Source organism: Raphanus sativus, chromosome 9, assembly GCF_000801105.2.
Source record: "Raphanus sativus cultivar WK10039 chromosome 9, ASM80110v3, whole genome shotgun sequence".
NCBI classification, from domain to species: domain Eukaryota; kingdom Viridiplantae; phylum Streptophyta; class Magnoliopsida; order Brassicales; family Brassicaceae; genus Raphanus; species Raphanus sativus.
Window position 1 is genome coordinate 26,570,807 of NC_079519.1, and position 12,339 is coordinate 26,583,145.

At 37.7% G+C, this 12,339-nt stretch overlaps 3 protein-coding genes across 9 annotated transcripts in view; 1 reads left to right on the plus strand and 2 right to left on the minus strand.

The window, feature by feature from the left end:
- The window catches only part of LOC108827900 (vacuolar-processing enzyme beta-isozyme), a 3,608-nt gene extending 2,433 nt beyond the window's left edge, over positions 1 to 1,175 (minus strand). Inside the window, exons 1-2 of the mRNA XM_056995232.1 lie at positions 767 to 1,175; positions 232 to 396 (exon numbers count right to left, since the gene is read on the minus strand). Of these exons, the coding sequence (XP_056851212.1) occupies positions 232 to 396; positions 767 to 967 (366 nt within the window). The 5' untranslated portion in view covers positions 968 to 1,175. The remainder of the gene's footprint in view (positions 1 to 231; positions 397 to 766) is intronic.
- A 409-nt stretch (positions 1,176 to 1,584) lies between these two features.
- LOC108839158 (pentatricopeptide repeat-containing protein At1g62720-like) lies at positions 1,585 to 3,298 on the plus strand. 2 transcript variants are annotated; one of them, XM_056995231.1, is made up of 2 exons: positions 1,613 to 1,766; positions 1,871 to 3,298. In XM_056995231.1, the coding sequence occupies exon 2, from the start codon at positions 1,967 to 1,969 to the stop codon at positions 3,149 to 3,151; it is 1,185 nt and encodes a 394-aa protein (XP_056851211.1). In that variant the 5' UTR covers positions 1,613 to 1,766; positions 1,871 to 1,966; the 3' UTR covers positions 3,152 to 3,298. The 2 variants fall into 2 exon arrangements, with proteins under 2 accessions (XP_018467482.2, XP_056851211.1); XM_018611980.2 differs by having other exon boundaries at positions 1,585 to 3,298.
- Positions 3,299 to 4,570: 1,272 nt separating this feature from the next.
- LOC108826228 (aspartate aminotransferase, cytoplasmic isozyme 2) overlaps positions 4,571 to 12,339 on the minus strand; it is an 8,708-nt gene continuing 939 nt past the window's right edge. For 2 of the 6 annotated variants that reach the window (XM_056993784.1, XM_056993783.1), the window contains exons 4-12: positions 12,170 to 12,253; positions 11,920 to 12,019; positions 11,474 to 11,594; positions 11,234 to 11,397; positions 10,917 to 11,054; positions 5,821 to 5,942; positions 5,580 to 5,674; positions 5,373 to 5,493; positions 4,571 to 4,771 (exon numbers count right to left, since the gene is read on the minus strand). In XM_056993784.1, the coding sequence (XP_056849764.1) occupies positions 4,687 to 4,771; positions 5,373 to 5,493; positions 5,580 to 5,674; positions 5,821 to 5,942; positions 10,917 to 11,054; positions 11,234 to 11,397; positions 11,474 to 11,594; positions 11,920 to 12,019; positions 12,170 to 12,253 (1,030 nt within the window). In that variant the 3' untranslated portion in view covers positions 4,571 to 4,686. Of the gene's footprint in view, positions 4,772 to 5,372; positions 5,494 to 5,579; positions 5,675 to 5,820; positions 5,943 to 6,053; positions 9,274 to 10,916; positions 11,055 to 11,233; positions 11,398 to 11,473; positions 11,595 to 11,919; positions 12,020 to 12,169; positions 12,254 to 12,339 lie in introns of those variants that run through there. The other 4 variants (XM_056993778.1, XM_056993779.1, XM_056993780.1 and 1 more) reach the window with 4 other exon arrangements.

Here is a 12,339-nt window from a genome sequence, read left to right on the forward strand (position 1 = left end):
CACGATACATCCAAAAGTATATTAGGAAATTTAATAACCTGAGTGCCACAGAAAAAAAAGAGGTATAATTCAAATAAAATTTGAAGAAAGTAACTCTCAATATTCAAATAAAGTCTTCAATATGCTTAGACTCTAAATTTGATTATAAAATAACATACTTGACTAGTAATGCCATCAAAAAAATAAACCAGAACACATACTAATCATGGATTAAAGGTACGTTAATCATACCTTGGGGACTCCTGCGTAAACATCTTCCCCATCAGGATGGTTGATTAGAGTACCGGGACGAGGATTAAGTGGATGGTTTGCGATATCATCATACATCATAACGACTATGTTCTCTTCTTTCAAACCTCCCTTTCTCAGTATTTGATATGCGTGACAGACGTCGGCCTAAAATACAGAAACAATTAAACACAATAATGAATAATTTTATTAATAAACACTGAGATTTTTTTTTGAATAACAGAACAAAACAAGACCTTTTATACATGTGAAAAAGCAGAACAAGTTTCAGAAATGGAGAAGTTCACCATATGTTCTTTTAGTTTTCAAGAAAAATCCTGAAGGCCTGAACAATTCCAATGGATATCAGTTTCTAATACCATTTTAAAATAAAATTCGAGTATGAAGTTTTTTTATGCATATCATAAGAATATTCGTAATTCCCATTAAAAAGAAAGAAAATATTGAAGCAAAATAATTACAATGACTAGTTTTAATAAAGAACATAAAATAAAGATTAAAGTAAATTAATCAGGACCTGGTGCCTATAGTTTCCATAACCGTTAGAACCGGCGATAAGAACCGCCCATCTAGTACCGATAGTGTCTTCTTGCTCAGTTGATTTAGCTTTCTCGGTCGGCATAAGAATTTTCGGCTCAAACCGACCGCGTGACTCTGTGCGGACCATTAGAAGTAACAGAAGAAGAAGAGCTGGTCCGAAACAGTAGAACTTAGCCATGGGAGAAAGATGGAGAGAGAGAAAAAGAAAAGAGATACTATGGAGGAGTAAAGAGAGCTAGCTACAAAAGCAAATGATCGTTATAAAGCTAATCCAATGGGTGCTCATAATAAACAAAAAAAAGGTAGAATTATAATCTAAAGTTTTTTGCCAACTAATTAAACTTTAATATATAGACAGTTGCACTTTTATCAATAGTATTAGCTTTCGGTAGGCAAAGATGCACTCTGTTAATATATTCAACTAATTACACAAATGATTACGTAATTTTATAAGCTTGAAACTCTTATAAAACGATTTAATAAATCAAGTTTACAAAAAAAAAATCAAGTTTATTTTTTATTAAAAATGATTATGATGACGATTGAATTATTGTGGATACATATGATCTCACAGAAACCGAGACTCGCTAACTGGCTAACTTGCCTGCTTTTCGACACAACAGCAGACATGCAAACACACGGTCGAGACACGTATACATACATAAAACCCACACGGCGCTATCTCTCACCGTTGCAGCGACATCATCGGTTAACACTTAACCATATACATATACAACCCGGTTTGATTAAAAGTTATTGAACCGAAATTGAACCGGTTTCTGTATCTCGCTCATTGTCTCCTTCCCATGGAAGAGGGTTTAGGGTTCTATCTAATTATTACAGGGTTTTAACAATTTGCAGACACGCACACATAAGTGATTATGACCTGTCGGAAAATCATATGAAGAGATCGATTTCGATTTCAATTGCGTCGAAAGCGAAGGACTTCCTCAATCAGCGTCTTCTCAGCAGCAGAGGTAATCCTCTAACTGCTCCTTTCTTCAACCGTTGTTCTTACACGATACGAACAAACAAAACTGATCTAAGAGACCCAATCAAACTCTTCTGCCACATGATCCAGTCTCGTCCCCTTCCTTCAATCGTCGAATTCAGCAAACTACTGAGCAAACTCGCCAGAGCGAAAGAGTTCGATCTCGTGATCTCTCTCTTCGACCAGATGGAGACTCTCGGTGGAATCACGCACGATCTCTACACGTACAACATCGTGATCAACTGTTTATGTCGTTCCTCTCGGTTCTCCGTCGCTCTATCAGTTATCGGGAAGATGGTGAAGCTCGGTCACGAGCCTGACGTCGTCACGCTGAGCTCTCTGATCAATGGGCTCTGCCGAAGGAACAGAGTTTTCGACGCGATAGAGCTGGTTGCTAAAATGGAGACGATGGGGTGTTGTAAACCAGACGTCGTCATCTACAACACGATCATCGACGGGTTCTGTAAGAACAGATGGGTGGATAAGGCTTTGGAGCTGTTTGAGCAGATGGGTAAGAATGGAGTTAGAGCGGATGTTGTTACTTACAACTCTCTTATAACCGGTCTTTGCGGATCCGGTAGATGCAAGGATGCTGATCTTCTCCTGAGAGATATGGTGATGAGGAACGTCGTCCCTAACGTAGTTACTTTCACCGCGTTGATCGATGCGTCTGTGAAAGAAGGGAACCTTCCGGAGGCCGAAAGGATCTACGAGGAGATGGTTAGCAGGTCTGTGGAACCTGATGTTTTCACTTACAATTCGATGATCAACGGGCTTTGTAAGCACGGCCGAGTAGACGAGGCCAGGCGAATGCTTGAGTTGATGGTGACAGAGGAGTGCTCGCCTGATATAGTGACTTATAACACTCTCGTAAACGGGTTTTGCAAGTCTAACAGAGTAGATGTCGTGATGAGACTATTTAGCGAGATGTCGGAGAGAGGATTGGTGAGAGATACGGTCACTTACAACACTGTTATCCAGGGCTATTTTCAAGTGGGGAAACCAGATGCTGCACAAGGGGTTTTCAGACGGATGGATTCTCCTCCCAATTTAAGGACCTACAGCGTTTTGTTATACGGTCTTTTTAGTAACGGGAAGAGCGAGAAAGCACTGGTTGTGTTCCAGGATATGCAGAAGAGTGGAATGAATCTTGATGTTACTATATATAATATCATGATTCACATAATGTGCAAGGCTGGTAATGTGGAAGATGCTTGGGACTTGTTTGTTAGCCTCACGGAAAATAATGGAGTTGAGCCTGATGTTGTATCATACACGACGATGATCTCAGGGTTTTGTAGGAAACGCCTATGGCATGAAGCAGATGAGTTGTATAGAAAAATGCATGAAGATGGGCTTCTTCCACAATAGTAGATTGTACATTCTGTTAAATTGCATCTATTACTGATTGTAATTCTTTTATTTATAACAATGGGAAAAAATGCAAACAGGAACAGTTATGTAATATTGTCTTATGAACCCAGAAAAAAAAAGATGTCCATGAATACCACTTGAGTTTAAACTGAAATCAAAGTGGAGGAACACCAAGACTCCTTACAAGCAGCCAGTGAGTTCCAAAGGGATTGGTCTAGTAATAACTTTGGGTGCGGATATTATACTCAACCTCTATATTAGGGTATAAAAATTAAAAAACATAATTTTATAATTAATAGTTTTTAGTAAAATATAAAAAAATCACATATTTTGAAAGCGCGAATCAAAATCTAATATATATTATTAAAACTGAAGTACAAATTAGTTTTATTTAGAAACATGGATAGCAGTTTTGAAAAAATGTTTATTTGAAAACATATATAACAATTAAAAAAGATTTCTTTGGAAACACGAATAGAATTTTTTAAAAATGTTTGTTTGGAAACATAAAAAAATAGACTTATATTATTAAAAATATTAGAAATCCATTATTTTACGAGAAACTATTTATTTGGGCCAGTTTTAAAATATACGAAAAATGATCTAATCTAATTACATACAAACATCTTTTGTTTAAAATAATCATAACAATTAAATTTTATATACATATTTCAAATTAAAATAATAACTTAAAGTTTATTTATATCAAAAATTGATTCAAAAAATATACATATATTCAAAAATTTATTTAGACTAAAATATTTTCCAATAACCATTATTTAAAAAAATCTTTTCAATATATATTAGAAAAATACAATACAAAATCTAATTTCATATACCAACTTAAATCATGTTTTTTTTATATTTCACACTAAGTTTTAAAATATGATATATGTGAGTATTTATATGATGGTACATATAAAATACTATTAATTTATATGAGTATATATATCATAATATGTATTTGATCCAAAAAAAATCATAATATGTATAAAGTACGATTAATTATAAAATGAAAGATATATGATATATAATAGTGATTAGGGGTGGACGTTCGTGTACCAATTCAGGTTCGATTCGAGTATGTTTGGGTTTCGGTTTTTTGGGGTCAAAAATTTCAGTACCATTCAGATATTTCTAAATTTTAGTTTGGATTCGATTCAGATCTTTGTGGATTCAATTCGGGTTTAGATAAACCATTTAAATTAAATTTTTAAAATTCATTATATAGTTTAAAGCTGGGAGAGCGAATGGGATTAGATATAGCTTTTTTTTTTTGAAACTCTGGGATTAGAAGTAGCTTAGATTCAAGACATTACGTTTTTGAGGTTCAAGCTATACCGTTTCGTGAAGAAGCTAGAGATTATGGTTAACCCATCGGAACTTGGTTGCTTGCTTGGTAATGAGTCAGTGGTATGCGTTCTTTGTTTTTCGCTTATGAAATTTTAACCAAGAAATCTGTTTTGCCCAAAGAAAAGAAATCTGTTTTTTCTCAGATTATTCATGAAACGACAAAGACCATAATCGCTAGACTATGGAATGCGGGTGATTGCAGCATGTATAGCATCAGCAAGTTGAGGCACTGTCTTTGAACTTAGACCTGCCATGCTTATCCTCCTGAGATACACAATTTACACTATAAATGATAAAAAGATTTAAATATGTCATGGTTATAATCAGTTTATAACTTTTCAAAGAAAATGAAAACGTTAAGCAATTGAAGCAAAACCAAACTGTTGGTTTGCGTTTGTACTCGGAAAAAGACTGGTATTTGATTGTTGGTGGTTTTCGGAATGGTTTTTGGTTTTAGTTTCTTAAAAACTCTGTTTTATAGCCACTCAAGATTTTGATAAAGTAGTTTTCCTACAAAATAGGGACTCTGGTTTTTGAGTTTTAATTAATAATATTTTAAAGAGAAACCAAAATCTGTATTATGGTTACTTCTTTTTTTTGTTGGTATTTTTGTATTACTTAAGAATTTTTTTTAAACAAAAATAAAATGCAAAAATGACAAACCATGATCTAAAACTAAGATCCAAAATCTAAAACTAAAACTAAAACCAAAAACCAATCAAACAATCTACACCATGCATATGTTTTTTATTGAACCTAAATGTTTGATATTTCATAAATGTGAATTTTATTGAATTTGTTTTCTCTTGATCCTAATAATAATCTGAGTACAATATAAAGATATGAAGAGACGTATTCCACTTACCCATCATAAGTCATGTAAATGTGATATTCTTTGGCCATCCAGCGAACTTGCTTCTCATTTAATCCTGTAAAAGAAAACATCCCAATCTGTTTGATAATGTGACTCCAATCACCAGGTGTGCCTGCATGAACAAAATGGAAAGAATCAGAATTTATGAATGATTCAATTAACAAAAAGTTTAAGGATAATAAAAGCATTAAACCAAACCTCTAGCTTGTATAGCTTCATATAACTGTTGGCGCATGCTAATGATGCGGTCAGCCATGCCTTTCAGCTCGATGGTCCAGTCCTTGTACATATCACTGGCAATATATATGCACACAAGAAATTTTGAGTATAATTAAAATTCATTATTTAATAAGAATTTCAACAACATATTATCAACTCCCTACACATATATAGTATAGTAACTACCGTTGTTATAAAAAAAATATAGTATAGTAACTACCTGTTTTTAAGAATTGTGGTAACAATGGATGCTCCATGAATTGGTGGGGTAAGATACATAGGCCTAACAACAAGTAATAGTTGGCCGTGAACTTTCCTAGCCACGTCCTCTGAGGTGCATACCTATAAACCCACACAGATTATATTTACACTTTCTTGAAATGATTTAATTATATAGCCTAGATTTACGTTTTCATGTGAAAGTGAGAAGTTTAAAATATAATATGAAGTGTGTGTTTATTCATGATCCCCAATAGGGTATATATACATCGTACAATAACGTGATCCTCAAGTTATACCTAAACCTAAATCCCTTACATATAGGAATGTTTCCTTATTTCTATCATTATCTCTATACCCTCCCTCAAGTTGGTAATGACATATCGCGAATTCCCAACTTGGACAGTAGAAATTGAAATGCAGGAGTAGGCAAAGCTTTCGTCAATAGGTCAGCAGGTTGATTCTTCGTATTGATATGTTCAGTAGTGATAAGTTTGGATTGAACAGCATCCCGGACAGTATGACAATCGTTTTCGACGTGCTTCGTACGTTCATGAAAAACAGGATTCTTAGCAATATGAATCGCAGATTGACTGTCACAAAAGAGACGCATAGGACGAGGATGATGAATACCGAAGTGCAGAAGTAACCGCTTGAGCCATTTCAACTCGCAAGTAGTATCAGCCATGGAACGATACTCGGCCTCGGCTGAGCTGCGTGACACGGTGCGCTGTTTCTTTGTTTTCCAGGAGACCACAGAATCTCCAAGAAGAACAATATAAGCAGAGAGAGACCTGCGGGTAATAGGACATGCGGACCAATCGGAGTCAGAGTAAGCAGTAAGGCGCAGATTCCTATCAGAGGTAAGCATGATCCCTTGACCTGTGGTACCTTTCAAATACCGAACCACGCGTAAAGCAGCAAGCCAGTGATCCTCCTGAGGTTTCTGCATGAACTGGGAGAGAATATGAACGATGTAACTGAGCTCGGGACGAGTAAAGGTCAAATAAATAAGACGTCCAACAAGCCTGCGGTACTGACTAGGATCACGGAGAGGGCGGCCATTAGAAAGTGCCAATTTGTGGTTGAGTTCAGTAGGAACCGGAGATGGTTTTGCACCAAGAAGACCACACTCAGCAACAATATCAAGGGCATACTTGCGTTGTGAAACGAAGATACCTTCAGGACCACGAGCAATCTCTAAACCCAAAAAATATTTCAGGTTGCCCAAGTCCTTCATCTTGAAGCACTTATGAAGATAGGTTTTGAAACGCTCGATTGTAGAGTTGTTATTGCCGGCAATAATAAAATCATCGACATAGACCAATATATGTAGACAGACATCGCCTTGAACAAAAGAGAATAGTGAGTAGTCCTCATAGCTTTGAATAAACCCGAAAGATAACAATGCCTTGCTCAGCTTTGCAAACCAGCATCGAGGAGCCTGTTTAAGACCATATAAAGATTTTCGAAGCTGACAAACTTTAGTAGGATCATCGGTCTTAAAACCAGGGGGTAGTTGCATGTAGATTTCCTCCTCGAGATCTCCATGAAGAAAAGCATTGTGGACATCCATTTGATGAATTTCCCATCGATGAGCAGCTGATAGTTTAAGGAGAAAACGGACAGTATTCATTTTAGCCACCGGAGCAAAAGTATCCTTATAGTCAAGACCAGCTTTCTGACGATTTCCACGAGCAACTAAACGAGCTTTAGGCCTTTCAACAGTCCCATCCGCATTATACTTGTTCGTGTATATCCATCCACAACCAATCGCTTTCTTACCAGGAGGCAGCGTAGTAACATCCCAAGTATGGTTGTCTTCTAAGGCAGTGATCTCCGTCTTCATAGCCCCATTAAATCGAGGGTCCCTGACAGCTTCTTGAAAATTCTTAGGAACATAGTCAGTGGTTATAGTATCCAAAAACGCCTGATGTTTGGCATTAAAGACAGAAGTAGAAGCATAATCAGCAATGGGATACGGTGTCTTACCTGAGACCGAGAGAGGAGAACTCTGATCGTGTGCAGGTGAAGCGTGAGGAGGGTTTGTAGTCGCAGAGTGAGTAACAAAATTCTTCAGCAGAATCGATGATTTCTTAGCTCTCTGTCCACGACCAAGAAGTTCAGGAAGACCAGGAGATGGAGCCGACTGAGAGTGTTCAGTAATTGGCGTTGGAGAAGGCGATGATGGAGGAGACAGTGACGACTCAGGAGAAACCGTATCAGCTGTAACAGGAGATAGAGTAGGAGAAGGAGCAGGAGTGGTATTGTTATCAGTACTAGGAGTGGGTGTAGAGGAATCAGGAAAGAGTACTGCAGGAGATTGGAGAGTATCAGAAGTAGTGAGAACCGGAGTAGTGGTTACCGGGGATGGTACATGAGTAGGTTCTGTCTGTGTTGCCGGAGAGAGTAGCCAGTCATCTATGGGAAGATCGGTTTGCATAGTAGGTGGCGTGACATAGGTTGCATCATCAATGCCTGGGAATTTATCCTCAAAGAAGACAACGTCTCTGCTGATGAAAAATTCATTAGTGTCAAGATCATACATGCGCCATGCTTTCTTGCCAAACGGGTAACCGACAAACAAGCAGCGACGACTTCTGGCACCAAATTTATCTCTGTCGCGAGGTCTTGTATGTGCATAGCAGAGACAACCAAAGACCCGGAGTTGATCATACATCGGAGGGTTCCCGTGAAGCACTTCATAAGGTGTCTTGCCATCGAGAACATGAGTTGGCGTTCTATTGATTATGTGTGCGGCTGCCAAGATACTTTCTCCCCAAAACTCGACTGGTAACCGAGATTGAAACAAACAAGCACGCGCCACATTTAGAATATGCCTATGTTTTCGCTCAACTCTACCGTTTTGTTGAGGTGTATAAGTACAAGATGTCTGATGAACTATTCCTTGCTCACGAAAATACTTTGAGAGACAGAGAAACTCGGTTCCATTATCTGTCCTGATCGTTTTTACTCTATGTCCAAATTGTCTGTCACTCATTGCACAAAAACTGCGAAGAAGAGATGCAACCTCAGACTTTTCGAGCATCAAGTAGGTCCAAACTGCTCGTGAGTAATCATCAACAATCGTTAAAAAATAAACTGCACCGCAAGAAGATGGTGTGCGATACGGTCCCCAAACATCACAGTGAATTAAGGCAAAAGGAATTGTAGCTTTATTAAAACTATCGGGAAACACCTTGCGAGTCTGTTTCGCTTTAAAACAAATGTCACATTGACTAGAATCAGTAAAATCCAACTTGAAATTCTTAAAAATAGGTAGAGTAGATAAAGCTTTATAAGACGGGTGTCCAAGTCGACGATGCCACAGAGTAGAAGAAGAAGAAGGTTTCGCCTTAGAAGCTCCATGTACTCGTGCGACTTTAACCCCAGTAAAGTAGTAAACCCCCTCACGTTCTTCACCTGCTCCAATCAGAGTCCTCGAAAAACGGTCCTGTAAAACACACAATGTATCAGTAAATATGGCTATACATCCAGTTTGCTTTAGTAATTTCGAAACTGAGATGAGCGTGCAGTTGAAATCAGGAACAAATAGAACGTCAAATAAGGAGTAATCCTTGCTGAGACGCAAAGTCCCTCGTTTCGTGGCGTGAGAGTCTCGTCCATTAGGGAATGTAACAGAGGACGAAGGAATGTCACAAACATCGTGTAGTAGTGTGAGATCCCCTGTCATGTGATGGGAAGCTCCTGTATCTATAATGACATCAGTAAGAGTTGTTTTACCCGACAGTCGCTCAGAAGAGAGATTGGTTTGTTGTTGTTGTAGAAGAGAGATCAAGGAAGCGATCTGGTCTGAGTTAATCGTTGGTGAGTTGTGTGCAGCATTAGCACGTCCTCGGCCACGTCCGCGACTGCTGGTATTGCGACCACCACGACCACCACGATAGTTAGAAGAATTTCCATTCTGGCGTTGTTGTTCTTGGAACCACTCTGGATACCCATGAACCAGAAAGCACTCTGAGATTTCATGACCTTTTCTTCCACAATGAGTGCAGGTTCTGTTAGGATCTCGAGATCGCGGTGGAGTGATCTCGACGGTAGTAAGAGTGGATTTTTCCGAAGGCTCTGTTCTGGCTGCAAAGCCTAACGCCTCGGTGCGTTGTTCTTTAGCATGTGTAGATGCCATGTTTTGCTCTTCTCGAATCACTCGTGAGTATGTAATGTTAAGAGCTGGCAAAGGTTCTTCATCAATGATTCGGGAACGGATGGATGAGAAACGCGAGTCATCTAACCCAAAGAGGAATTTGTGAACTCGTGCATCTTCTTTTTCTTTTTCAATATCTGCAGCAGCAGCACATGTGCATGGACGAGCTGTCTTCATGTTCTGTAGCTCTTCCCATAACTTCGTAAGGCGCCCGAAATACTCAAGAACCGACTTGCCATCTTGCTTACAGTGAGTAATCTCGTCTTGTATTTGATGTAGACGAGTTCCATTCTTAACAGAGAAGCGGAAGCGAAGATTTTCCCAAAGCTTGGATGCATCAGGAACATGAGACACTGTTGATCGGATTTTAGAGTCAATCGAAGTACGAATCCAGCCGACAATCATGGAGTTTGCCGCAAGCCATCGAGATAAGTCAGGCTCTGTTTCTGGTTTCGCAATTGTGCCGTCAATGAAGCCTGTTTTCTGTTTTGCCTGGAGTGAGTTACGGAGTTCCGTAGACCATTCTGAGTAGTTGTCTTGTGTAAGAGAGACAGATGTAATTAGGGCACCAGGATTATCAGATGGATGGAGGTAATAGGGGGATGTATTAGGCGTAGTAGAGGTAGTAGGGGAGGTAACAATAGAACTTTCGGTAGCCATCGCAAGCGATGCGAAGAAAAAAAAAATAGAGGTAGTAGTAAGGTAGAAGATGATCAACAGTAGGTTTGATCGGAAAAAAATTTTAGGTTAAGATCTTATAGCTCTGATACCATAAAATATAATATGAAGTGTGTGTTTATTCATGATCCCCAATAGGGTATATATACATCGTACAATAACGTGATCCTCAAGTTATACCTAGACCTAAATCCCTTACATATAGGAATGTTTCCTTATTTCTATCATTATCTCTATAAAGTTTTGTTGCTTACAATGGTAAGAGCACCAATACGCTCTCCATAAAGACCCATGTTTTTAGCAAAACTTTGAGCTATCAAACATTCACCTCCATCAGCAACAAACATACGAACCGATTGTGCATCTGAGTCAAGGCTACCACTAGCAAAACCCTGAAAAATAAGATGAAAAATGAGAGAGTCATGTTGCATTTCATTATTGAAACTAAATCTCTAACAATCGGTGATATTTGCTTAACGTAAAAAAACAACAACTGTAACAAAGTTTTTCATTTGTTTGTAGAACAAAGCAACAAAGCAACAAAGCAAAGGTAGTTGTATATCTTTGTTACCTGATATGCATTATCAAAAAAAGGTAGTAAGCCTTTAGATCTCACGATTTGTCGAATCTGTTCCCATTGTTCCAGAGTTGGGTCGATTCCTGTGGGGTTATGTGCACAAGCTTGCAATACCACTATAGCTCCAGATGGTGCAGCACCAAGATCCTCGAGCATGCCTTATTTAAAATGAAATCTTTAATTAAAATTATGATTGGTAGAACAGTAAAAAATATGGATGTAAACAAAATCAACCTTCAAAGTCGAGTCCTCTAGTTTGTGGATCATAGTAACGGAAATACTGTACAGACAAACCCGCCAGTGTGAAGATAGAGGGATGGTTCCCCCAAGTTGGGTTTGGAACGTAAATGACACTCTGAAAGCAATGAGAAATGCAGTTATGGACGATTGAAAACGGTAGATTTAACAAAAAAAACAAGTCTGTGAGAACTTTTTTGAAAAACCTCATTTTCCTTTTCATAAGAATGTAACCTTTTTATAAAGCATTTTATATGCTAAACTTCAAGAAAATGAAAAGTGTAATCTATACTACAACAATATTACAACAATATTACAAGATTGCTTGATAAAATAGTTACAGTTTAACAAATTTTTATATGATGTTCCAAATTTTCCGAAGTTCTTTTACCAAAATTTAATGGCCATTACCAAAAATAAATGAGCTAGTGAGAAATATTTACTTGTTGGTGGTGTTTTGCCAGAAACTCAGCTCCGACTCTCAAAGAACCAGTACCAGACAAACACTGGATTGTAACAACTCTGTTCTCTTCCAGTGCATGACTGCCCAAAAACCAAAAAAAAAATCTTTATAATGAAGTGAAAATAACCTAATTGATTTAGAGAAGTTAAAAAAGCTAATCAATTACCTCTGATTAAACTTTTAAAAAGATTATAGTATGTAATTTATTACCTATCATCACCTAATATTACCTATCATCACCTAATATTAGCTTGGCGCCCAATTTGTTAAAATCAGCAAGTCCATCGATTGGGAGATATCCCTTGTCACAAGACCTTGAGCCAAAGAAACAAAAAAAAAAAATCATATGCTAAGCAGTTTTATTAAGGCTTTGATTATTTGTCTAATTTGTGTTTACAAA